The 12645-nt window shown below is 35.5% G+C and overlaps 1 protein-coding gene across 1 annotated transcript in view; it reads left to right on the top strand.

Moving 5' to 3' along the window:
• MSH4 (mutS homolog 4) overlaps nucleotides 1-12645 on the top strand; it is a 96207-nt gene that overhangs the window by 4988 nt on the left and 78574 nt on the right. The window contains exons 3-6 of the mRNA XM_029229791.1: nucleotides 4079-4239; nucleotides 5410-5520; nucleotides 8542-8657; nucleotides 9553-9726. Coding sequence (XP_029085624.1) covers nucleotides 4079-4239; nucleotides 5410-5520; nucleotides 8542-8657; nucleotides 9553-9726 — 562 coding nt within the window. The remainder of the gene's footprint in view (nucleotides 1-4078; nucleotides 4240-5409; nucleotides 5521-8541; nucleotides 8658-9552; nucleotides 9727-12645) is intronic.

Genomic DNA, 12645 nt, shown 5'->3' with positions numbered 1-12645 from the left:
AAGTGAAAAGAGAGAAAAATGGTTAGTTTATACAAATAAACATGCATATAACAAAGCATAGAGAAAATATCCAAAGCTACTGCAGTTTTTTTTTTTTTTTTTTTTTTTTTTGCGGCGGCGGGTACACGGGCCCCTCACCGTTGTGGCCTCTCCCGCTGCGGAGCACAGGCCCCGGACGCGCAGGCTCAGCGGCCATGGCTCACGGGCCCAGCCGCTCCACGGCACGTGGGATCTTCTTGGACTGGGGCACGAACCCGTGTCCCCCGCATTGGCAGGCGGACTCTCAACCACTGCACCACCAGGGAAGCCCTGCAGTTTGTATTTCTGTAATTGGTCACGAGGTTATAGTTGATATCTATGGCTTCCTTCCACTACCCATTCTATATTTCCCTTACCTGCAGCAATACGGGTGGAATGATCCAGACCTTCATTCCTGAAGGGTCTGAGTCCTTGGTCATTCTGCTTCTTATTGGTTGCTGTAGTTTTCCATTAACATTTACTATTGGAAATACTAAGGGGTGCCTTAGAGCAGGGGTTCCCATCTCCCGGGTCGTGGACAAGTACCTGTCCATGGCCTGTTAGGAACTGGGCCGCACAGCAGGAGGTGAGCGGCGGGTGAGCAAGCGAAGCTTCATTTATATTTACAGCCGCTCCCCATCACTCCCCATCGCTTGCATTACCGCCTGAACCTACCCCCTCCCCCATCCATGGAAAAATTGTCTTCCACGAAACCAGTCCCCAGTGCCAAAAGAGGTTGGGGACCGCTGCCTTAGAGAACCCCCTGAGCTCCATATATAGTCCACTTTGCCTCCATTGTGTATAGTGACATGATATCCCCTTGGCAGTTAGGAGCAACCACCCCATCCATAGATAACCCCTCCCCCCCTTTTTTTGCCTATTGGTTCAGTAGCATAAATAAGGAGCCTAAAATGGACAGTTGGCAATCTCATCTTCCATTTCAGTGGAATCATTGCTGTGTCACTTGGTGGAACCAATAACCTTGTGGAGACTAAGATCTCCAAATCAGCAGAGCTCAAAGTTGCCAGAATGGGAAGCAGATATTCTTTGGGCGGGTTGATCAGGATAATAGTGAAGTGAGAATAGTCACTCCTATTTCCTCCTCTTGATTCTTGGACCTGTGTATTCTGGTTATGAGGAATACAGCATCTGTGATTCAAAGTATAAACTGCATCCTGTAAGACAGAGCCCCATTCTTTTAGGATATTGTCTTCCAATTGGCATTAAGTCTTCAGTAAGTCATTCTGCCTTTCAGCTAAGCCAGGCATTTCTATGTGATGGGGTATGTGGTAAAACCAGTTGTTTCAATGGGCCAGAGTCCATTGATGCATTTTTTTCTTTTGCTGTGAAGTGAGTTCCTTGATCAGATGCAATACTGTGTGAAATGCCATGATGGTGGATAAGGCACTCTGTAAGTTCATAGATCGTGATGCTGGCAGAGGCACTGTGGGCAAGGAAGGCAAATCTGCATCTAAAATATGTGTTTTTTCCAGTGGGGACAAATATCTGCTCCCTCCTTGATGGAAGAAATCCAGTGTAATCAACCTACCATCAGGTGGTATGTTGTCCCTCTGGGGAATGGTACTGTATGGGGCATTTATGTTGATCTCTGCTGCTGGCCAGCAGAGGGGTTAACCAGGTCAGCCTTCGTAAGAGGAAGTTCACGTTGTTGAGCTGATGCATAGTTTCCATTCTTGCCACCATGGCCGATTTGTTCATGGGTCTATTAAGGAAACACTGGTGGCTGGGAAAAGAGGCTAATTGACATCATAGGGTGTATCATTTTGTCCACTGTTATCAAGAGTCTCCTTTACAGTGGATGCCCTTTGGTGAGCATTCACGTGAGACAAATATTTTCAAAGTCTATGCCCGTTCTAAGAGATCCATCCACATACCTCTTCCCCAACTTTCCTTGTCGCTATCTTCCAGTTCTGTTCCTTCCAAGTCCCTGACCATTCAGCTAAACCATTAGCAACTGCTTATGAATGAGTCTAAGTCTGTACTTCTGGTTATCTTTCATTCCAGACAAGCCAGACAAGGTGGAGAACCAAATGTACTGCTCAAAGTTCTGCCCAAATGAGAGATCAAAATGAACTAAACAACTCAAAAAGTTAGAAGAAAATAGTAGTGAATATCAAATGTCTCAATGAAGGAGGAGTTTCGTAGCAGAAAAGTAATGGAAGAAATTATAAAGGAAAAGACTTTCTATACAAAAACAAAAATCAAAAATAGCAAGATTGGTAGCAACTATAAGTTGTTGTCATTGATTTACAAGATTCTCAAAGAAACAGGTTGAAAAACATTAAGACCTAGTAAAAATTGTGCAAAAAGGATGTAAACATCTCAAAATATAGAAAACAAATGGATATATTAAGTGAAGTTCAATTTTGATAGTAATTTAAAAAAATACACATTTAAAGCACCAGTCCATTAAACTAGCTAATAATAATAATAACAACAATAATAATACATTGCAGAAGTTAGCAATGGTAAGGATTCAGTAAGATTGGTTTTTCTCATATACTGATGATGGAATTAAAAGTTGGTACAATCCTGAAAAGAAATGTGGCAATATATGTGAGATCCTTTAAAAGTGATGGTTTTCCTTTTTTCAGTAATTTGACTTATAAGGAGCCAATTTAGGGAAATAATAAGAGACCCAGAAAAAAGCTTTATGTACTATGATGCTTATTTTAGTATTACTTATAACAGAGGGATAACAGCGTAAATGTTCTTTTAAAGTTTAAGGGAGATGTCTTCTGTGTGTACTGAATTTCCAAGTACTGAAACTTGATATTAAGTTTCCAGTTAAGAATGGGAAGGTCATATTCAATTGCAGAACTTAAATTGACTTCTATAGATCTAATATAAACTCAATCACCATGTATAACAAGGCTTTAATGGCAAAAAAGGTTCTGAGATCTAGACACAATAGATTTTTAAATGAACTCTTAAGTTGACTACTGACTAAGAAAGCATAAATGTAAAAATAATTTTGTAGGTGTTATAACAGAATAGAAAAGAAAAAAGGATTCTAGATTAGGGAGGGTGAGGAGGGGAGAAAAGGTATATTGAAAGGTTGCAAAGGGGATAAAAGACAATTTTGCTTCTTTGAAAATAAAATTTTAGGTATGTTTAGTAGTCTGACTTTTTGTTATCCATGAATAATGCCTTATAATTTCAAATACTTTATAAAACCTTTCTATATTATGTTTAATTCTTATATAACAACTTTGTTAAAAAGGTTTGGTATTTCCACTTTACAGATAAAGAAATGGTAAATTTAGAAAGATTAAACTACTTACCTGAATATTTATGGTTTGTCAGGCATAGATCTCAAAATCACTAATATATGTAGTGGTTAAGAGCACCAGGTCTGGAACCAGGCTGCCTGTATACAAGTTCTACCAGTTCATTCATGCTTCAGTCTCCTGAAAAGCAAATGGAGAAAATAATGATGTCTGTTGATAGAATCATGAGAAGTAAAGTTAATTCAAGTAAAGAACTTGGAACATTCTTGGCACATTAATAAAATATCCAGCATTACACAGATATCTCATAAATGGAGTTTATAGTCATATAATGTTTTATACTTTATAAAATGCATTGATATATATTATTATCCCATTTGAGCGTTTCAGCTACCTCTTGAGTTAGGTAGGGCAGGTATTAACATATTTTGTGATATATGATTATTTATTATGAAATAATTTGCTCAAATTCATATAGCTCTCAAATGACAAGGTAAGATAAATAATATGTTTTCTGATCGCAAATTTAGTGTTTCTTTATGACTTCATTCCATTCCAATAAAATGCAAAATAAGACAATGTGTAAGTTTATTATTTCTAAATGTGAAGTTAAGTTTTGGCAAAATAGAGAATTAACATTTTTATTTGGTCTGGATATATAGAAAGATATATTTTGATGAGCAAAACGAGATTTTTTTTCTTGGATAGTAATAGCTGTGTCCTAGACTTGGTGCTTTGAGATTTTATGAGAAAGAACTAGAAAGTATTGTTAATGTTTATACATTTTCTTTAAAAATTTTTTTTAATAGCTACATCCTCATCTGCAGTTTCTGCACACTCTCCATCAGTTATTGTAGCTGTTGTAGAAGGGAGAGGACTTGCCAGAGGTGAAATAGGAATGGCAAGTATTGATTTAAAAAGCCCACAAATTATATTATCTCAGTTTGCAGACAACACAACATATGCAAAGGTAAGTATTTATACTCCTAGAAAATGGTTCATCTAGAGGGCACTTTGCAGATTTTCAAGTCAGTGCTTTCCTAATTGGTTTACTTTTTGGTAGAATAATGGTTATTCATTATTGCACCAATGTAGGTTACTCTGAATTACAATAAAGTTTTACATCTGATTTTAATTTTTTAATATTATTTTGTTCTAAAATAACATGTTTTGGTGTTACTTAAATATTCCAAATTACTATTAATATTAGTTTCTAAAATTAATATCTTCAAATTAATAAATCTTGGACTCATTCCAAAGATAACATATGTAATAATGCTATCTCCAGAGGGTTGTTTCCACTGAACAGTATTTGAATTTTATTTTCCAGAGATAAGGGAAACTGGTGTCTTAGACCAGTCATAATTTCTCTCAACTTCTTGCCTTCACTTCCTATCACTCATCATTAACATCATTAATGTTTTATTCTTTATTTCTTTCCCTAATTCCCCTTTATGTTTCCCAGTATGTAGACTTCCTTTCCCTACCTAATAATTAATTTTTTAATATACCTAACAACCTAAATGATATTAGTACTGCATATCTGGGTATTTCACATTTCTATGCAATTTAAAAAGAATAGGATAAAAGTTTTTTTAAAAAATGGGAATGTTCAGTATATTGATAAAGTATTTCTGTGTCTAGAATAGTTCTAAGAAATGCATCTTAGACTGTGAAAAGCATCAGTCATAAAGCAGATGTTTCTCATCTGTGTTTCTGTACTTTTCAACTTCTAAGCTGTACCCGTGTGGCCATATTGATTGAATCACCATAGTTACACTATTGAATGTTTATGTTTTTCATGGAGATGAATAAAATACCGAGTAGATGAATTTATTAAAAAAAATTTTTTTTAGGAATACATATTTGATATGTTCAAATTATTTGGGGGCTTAGAGCTGATACAAACTATTGTGAGTAAAATATAGCCTATGCTTATGATAATATTTTGTATTGATAATTTTATAGGATGTATGTTTGACATATTACCATAAGAAGTATATTTAATTGAAACATATAATTAGAACAGTTGTGATTTTGTATGTCTCTGACTTAATTTTATCTCTCAGAAAAATACGAAACTTTTTTGGTTTTAGAGAATCCTAAGCTTACATTTAAGAAATTATTCAAACAATTTTAGGTGATCACTAAACTCAAAATTTTATCACCTTTGGAAATAATAATGTCAAATACTGCTTGTGTTGTGGGGAATTCAACCAAGTTGTTTACTCTCATCACAGAAAATTTCAAGGTAAGTGATTTTTATTCTCAGTAGTAACATTCAAGATTGTCTTATTTAAAATCCATTTTATAATATCATCCTAAAGAACAATAATTTGGGTATCTTTACCCTAAAGTACTCACTAAGTACAAATCCTAAGCTTAGGGACTATTAATACATATAATAAAAATGACAAGGAATTCACTTATTTGATTTGGTACCCTTGATATACTTTGCAAAAAAGGAAAAATCTTTTAGGTAATAAGGAGGTTTCCCAGAGTATACAGGAAGCAGACACTTAGAGAAAGCATGGATTTCCTTAGGTATAGTTCCTGGAAAGTAGTTATTGCGCTGCCAGACTGGTTGAAAGTGAAGTTCTTATTCTTCTAGGGGATAGCAACTATCAGCAAGTACTTTTTCTTTTAGAGAATTTGATTTATATTATAGAATTGTTACAGCTTCCCCTGGCAACACATACTGTCTCACCGTCTGTGGGACTGTGACAGGGAAGTGCTCTGGAACCTTATCCAGCCAACGCTCTCCCTCTCAGTAAGGGCCTGTCTACCATCCGGTTTATTTCTTCCCTTTAGCACATCTCCCTGCTTTGTGGAATGGAGGCTGTGGTTCTGAACCAAGTAGGCAGCATTGCAGTTAGAATAGTTCTTGAGGAGTGCAAATTATTTTCAGAATATTATATTTCATTGTAGACTTAATCTTTAACACATTTGAAACCAAGTTGAGATTATGGTCCAATGAGTTCTTTATAGTTCTTAATATATTCAGCATCTACAGTCATATAAGATTTCTTGTGCTCTTAGAGATCCAATGTAGCTCAGCTGTCTTTGACTCATTGCCAGAAATGGTTCCTATTGTAAACCTACTGTCTCTATTAGACAGGACTCTTTATCTCTTTCATTCATGACTTTAGACTTCTTTTCATCACCCTTATTTATGTATACCTTTCCATATACCTTCATTATTTTGTACTGATTAAGCATTCTAAGTCCTTTGGTTGTGAATAACAGAAATTCAACTTAAAGTAGCTTAAGTGAAAAAGTAAATTTGTTGGCTTATGTAACTGGGAAGCCAAATGGTTGGATAGATCCTATCCTTACTCTCATCTCTACTGCCATCTTTCTGTGAGGTTTAATAAAATGATTGCTCATGGCTCCAGGCTGATGTCAACTCAGCTTAGTCAACTGAGAGTAAAAACTAACTTCTTCCTTCCAGTGTCCACATATGAATTCAAGAGAAGGACCCTGACTGTTCCTGCTTTGTTCATGTTCCCACATGTTAGATTAATCACTGTTTCTGGGGGTAAAAGCACTATGATTGATTAATCCCAGGTCATTTGCTTTTTGCTGTGGGGCACAGAGTACTGTAATTGACAGTCCTACATGGACAGACCAACATAGAATGTGGGATAGATGAATCCTCCAAAGGCGAAAACAACCTACATTTACTACGCTTGAGATGTAAGACAATATAGCATAGTGCTTAAGAGTAAAGGAGCCAGGGACTTCCCTGGTGGCGCAGTGGTTAAGAATCCTCCTGCCAGTGCAGGAGACACAGGTTTGAGCCCTGGTCCGGGAACATCTCACATGCCATGGAGCAGCTAAGCCTGTGCGCCACAACTACTGAACCTGCGCTCTAGAGCCTGCACGTTGAAACTGCTGAGCCCGCGTGCCTACTGCCCGTGCTCCACAGTAAGAGAATCCACCACAATGAGAAGCCAGTGCACCACAATGAAGAGTAGCCCCTGCTCGCCACAACTAGGGGAAGCACGTGGGCGGCAACGAAGACCCAGCGCAGCCCAAAATAAATAAATACATAAATAAATAAATTAAAAAAAGAAAAAGAATAGAGGAGCTATACTGTTGTGGTCTCAAATCCTGATTCTAAATGACTGTGTGCAAATTAAGTTAACCTCTCTAAGCTTCAGTTTTTATTTGTCAGTAAAATAGGGACAATAATAGTATCTACCTCCTAGAGAATTGATATTTTATATAAGGTAATCAGAAATGGTCTCACTGATGAGGTTACATTTGGGCAAAGTCCTGATAGGAGTGAGAGAGAGAGCCATAGAAATATTTGATATAAAAGCATTATAAACAGAGGGGAAAATCAATGTTATTGTTATCATTATCATCACACTTACCATAAAAAAGACCTCAATTAAATAAGAAGCAATACGAAGTGTAAGGAACATGGACTTTTTAGTCAAAGAAATCCAAATTCAAGTCTCAGCTCTGGAACATATCAATTGTATATTAGAAAAGTTGCTTGACTTCTCAGAATTTGACTTAGAGGAAGATTGTACTTAATATTGATACAAAACTTACATCATAGGGTTATTGGGAAGATTAAATGAGATAACTCTTCAAACAATCTTGGCACATAACAAATTCCCTACCTGATTATGACTTTTTTTTGCAGCCTTGCAGCTCTTTCACAGTCCATTGTTATTATATTATTAATACCTTTCTTACCTATTACTTTTATTCAAAGTAGGCAGACGTTGTACTCTGCAGCTGCATGCATTTTTTTTTCTCTTAAAAAAAGTTCCATTATCTGCTTTTCTTTATTCTATAAATTAAATTCACCTTATGTAGATAGCATTTCATAGATTTGATAGCTGGAATTGGTATTTTTGGCTTCCCCAGCTAGTGTATTACAAAGATTTACCCTCTCTAAATTATGATCGTGTATATGAGGCTGAATGTAAAACCTTTGTTGCTGTTGTTGCTGTAGAATAAAATTAATAGGAGTCAGAGACTCTCATGTTTATTTTTTATTTACTTAAATTTCATGTAAATATGTCTTAATAAGAGCTACAGACTGCTATAATTCACTTAGCAAGACAGACCATCGTTCTTTTTGTAAATAACTAAGAAAACTTCTTATTTAACTCTAGAAAATAATAAATAATGAAAAATAAACTTTATTCAATATTTAAGTCATCTACCCATGTATGAGCATGTATTTAAGAAAGCAGCTTTGGGCAAGTGCATGAAACTTAAAATTTATTTTGAAATTAAAAATTCTTTTCAGAACGTTAATTTCACTACTATCCAAAGGAAATACTTCAATGAAACAAAAGGATTAGAGTACATTGAACAATTATGCATAACAGAATTCAGCACTGTCCTAATGGAGGTTCAATCCAAGTAAGTTAAAATTTAGGGCAAGTAGTAAATCTCTGGTGTGTATTCCAGGACGGAAAGGTCTTTTGTGTGTTTTATTCTTTGCTATATTCCCTAACACTTAGAAAAGTGCCTGGCTTATAAAACACACTCAGTAATTATTGAAATAGTAAAATAGCTAACTAAAATTTATATACAAGGTGTATCTTGCTAACTAAACTTTTATGGAATTTCTCCAAATTAGTCATAATCTACTGCCTTAATGGTTCCTGCTCACTTTACTTTGAATTGAAAAGCTCAAGTAGCTACTGCAAACTAGAAATGTGAGGGTACAGAAGTGAAACACAGTTAAAGCTGTGTTCCTGTTACTTCATAACTTTACTCCTTCCGACTGAGACAGGGAATGATATTTTTGGAATGGATATTTCTTATAACATGCTGAACAGATACTTACTTTGATCCAGGTTGGACAACTTGTTCGCTCAGTTAATCATGACGACTACTGTCACCGAGATCAAAACATGCTTTCCTATACATTGGGACCTCCTGACTATACCTTTACAACTCTCAGACTTTTTCAACATTATTTGAATGTGTACTTAGAATGGTACATCAAAAATTGACACAAATTACCATTGAATGTTGACTTCTAACATGTGACCTATTGGGAGTCTAATATCCCTTAAGTCTCAGACTTTAGAAAATTGTCTCTTTTTATCAACTTTTATGTTTTAGAGGTAATTTAACTAGTTATCAAAAATCAGGAACACTTGGTGTGCTTTTTCCCTTTGATTTTAAGCAATGCTATGCAAATATTTATAATTTTGCTAATAATAAAGTGAAATAAATGTTTTCTTTTATAGCAATACTTTTTTTTATTCCAAAGATTTATAGTGATGTATCTTCGGTCACTTTACAGGTATTACTGCCTTGCAGCTGTTGCAGCTTTATTAAAATATGTTGAATTTATTCAAAATTCAGTTTACGCACCAAAATCGCTGAAGATTTGTTTCCAGGGTAGTGAACAGACAGCTATGATAGATTCATCATCAACCCAAAACCTTGAATTAATAATTAATAATCAAGACTCTAGGTAAGATCATCTATTTTTTTCTTAGAAAATGTATCAGTATATTATGTCATATTTTTCTATGAATAGTTACTTTACATTTCTTTAAATTGTTCGATGGAGAAATATTGAATAAACATATTTTTAATCCTTATACCATTGTTGGTGAGCTGCTCAGATGTTTCACCAAAATCAGGTTTTAAAAATATATTTGTACTAAACAAGAAAAAAAAGTAACAACCCATTTCAAAACTAGGTAGAAGACTTGAACAGACATTTCTCCAAAGAAGATATACAGAGGTTCAATAAGCACTTAAGAAGTTGCTCAATGTCACTAGTCATTAGGGAAATGCAAATCAAAACCACAATTACCACTTCACACCCATTAGGATGGTTATTATTAAGTAAATGGAAAATAATTGTTGGTGAGTCTATGGAGAAATTAGAATCCTAATCCATTTATGGTGGGAATGTACAATGGTGCATTCACTTTGGAAAATCACATGGTGGTTCCTCAAAAAGTTAAACATAGCATTACCATATGATCCAGACATTCTACTTCTTGGTATATACCTAAAAGAATTGAGAATGGGGACTCAAACAGATGCTTGCACACAAATATTCATAGCAGCATTATTCATAGTAGCCAAAATGTGGAAACAAACCAGATGTCCATCAATGAGTGACTGATAAAATAAGATGTCTACAGATAAGGTGTATACATACAGTGGAATATCATTCGGCCTTAAAAAGGAATGAAATTCTGATACATGCCACGAGATGTATGAACCTTGAAAACATCATGTTAAGTGAAATATGCCAGACACAAAAGGAAGAATATTTTATGATTCCATTTATATGAAGTACCTAGAATAGGCAAATTTATAGAGACAGAAAGTAGACAGGTTACCAGGGGCTGGGGGAAGTGGGGAATGGGAGAGTTATTGTTTAATGGATTCAGAGTTTCTGTTTGGGATGATGAGAAATGAATGATGGTAATGGTTGCACAATATTGCAAGTGTACCTAATGACACTGACTTGTGTGCTTAATATGGTTAAAATGCTAAAGTTTGTGTTTTATATGTTTTACCATAATAAAAAAAGTTGTGTGCAGAATACTACAAAGTTAAAATAACAAGTTTTAAATGCATTAAATACAGGAAATTCAAGGGACTACATAATCATTTGAGAAGGTGAAAATAGTTGAATCAACTTGGTCTTTGTGTATGACTAGATTGCTCATTTTATTGGTTTATTGTTAGCTTTAGAGGAATATTTATGGTAAGCATGAATAAGAGCGAGAATGGGAGATTGCCCGTGTGTGCACACACACACACAAACACACAGTGTTTATAAGATTTCATAGTGGTTGGGATACCTAAACTAGAATCAAAATGTTATTAGAAGATAATGTAATCAACCTGTGGTGGTGCTTATAGTAGGCATAAACCTATATAGTTTAATATGGGTTCAATTTGGTACAAAGAATTAGTGAGTAATGGTTTTTCTCCTTGAGGAATTACAGTCTAAAGGAGGAGATGCATAGTATCATAGTATCATTAACATGTACTAAGTACATCAGGCCCTCCGTAGCCTAGCGACCCACAGTTGGTTGAAACCACAGATATGGAACCTGTGGATATGGAGGGCCCACTGTAGTAGGCCACTTTATATAAGGGACTTAAGCATCCTCGGATTTTGGTATCCGCTAGAGGTCTTAGAATCAATCCCCTACAGGTACCAAGGGACAACTGTATAGTGATATGAAAGTTTGCATAAAAAAATGATGGGATCATAGCAGAGAAAGAAAGTTAACTGGGCTTAGTTAAGGAGTAAAAGGGGAGTAATTAGAAAAGGCTTTCTAGAGAAGATAATACCTGACATGAGGGTTTTTTTTCCCTGGTATGAGGTTTGAAGTATAAATAGAAGTTATCCATGGGCTTCCCTGGTGGCGCAGTGGTTAAGAATCCACCTGCCAACGCAGGGGACACAGGTTCGAGCGCTGGCCCGGGAAGATCCCACATGCTGTGGAGCAACTAAGCCTGTGTGCCACAACTACTGAGCCAGCGCTCTAAAGCCCACGAGCCACAACTACTGAAGCCCACGTTCCTAGAGCCCATGCTCCACAACAAGAGAAGCCACTGCAACGAGAAGCCCGTGCACCACAACGAAGAGTAGCCCCCGCTTGCCGCAACTAGAGAAAAGCCCACACGCAGCAACGAAGACCCAATGCAGCCAAAAATAAATAAATAATTTTTTAAAAAAGAAGTTATCCAGATTAAGAAGTAGAAAAGGTAGTAAGACAGTGAATAACAAAGTCTTGAAAGCATGATTTTCAATATAGCAATATGGTATGTGCAAGGAAACCATAAGCTATTTACTTTGGTAAAGTACAAGTTGGGAGTAAGTAAGCTTGGAGTAAAATCTCAGCTTTCAGTACTTAAATATAACTTTGGATATTAATGAAACGGATAAACTTAAAATAATCATAAATTTTAGTATTAAGAGTACTGAACAGAATAAAGAGTACTTTATACAATTGAAACCTTAAGGTGCTCACTGCCAATTTCAGAGCCATAGTGTTTAAGTATTTCTGTCACTTTGTGTGCTCTTATCTTGGCTTCACTTTTAATTATGTGAAATCTCCAGACATTATTTACAGTTACAAACTTAGAAACCTATAATATCTAATTTTTTAAATTATTTACTTTAATCATCAAGAACAGTTTAGATCTATCTAGGTACTGTTGGCACTACTTTTAGTAAAGGTAAGAATAGTACTGTGTATACTATTTGTCATTGTCAGTGTAGTGACCTCAACACCTTTGTAGTTCCACTGAATAATGATGGTCTAAAATTATAACGTTTTAAAGGAGTTTATAATTAATTGTAATTATTCCTTTTCAGCTTAGTGAATAATATTTTTTCTATTGCTAGGAAAAA

The sequence above is a fragment of the Monodon monoceros genome, unplaced genomic scaffold, assembly GCF_005190385.1.
Source record: "Monodon monoceros isolate NGI ecotype Baffin Bay Population unplaced genomic scaffold, NGI_Narwhal_1 Super_Scaffold_18, whole genome shotgun sequence".
NCBI lineage: Eukaryota > Metazoa > Chordata > Mammalia > Artiodactyla > Monodontidae > Monodon > Monodon monoceros.
Note: the sequence above shows the minus strand (reverse complement) of the source record. Positions and strands in the feature narration are given on the sequence as shown.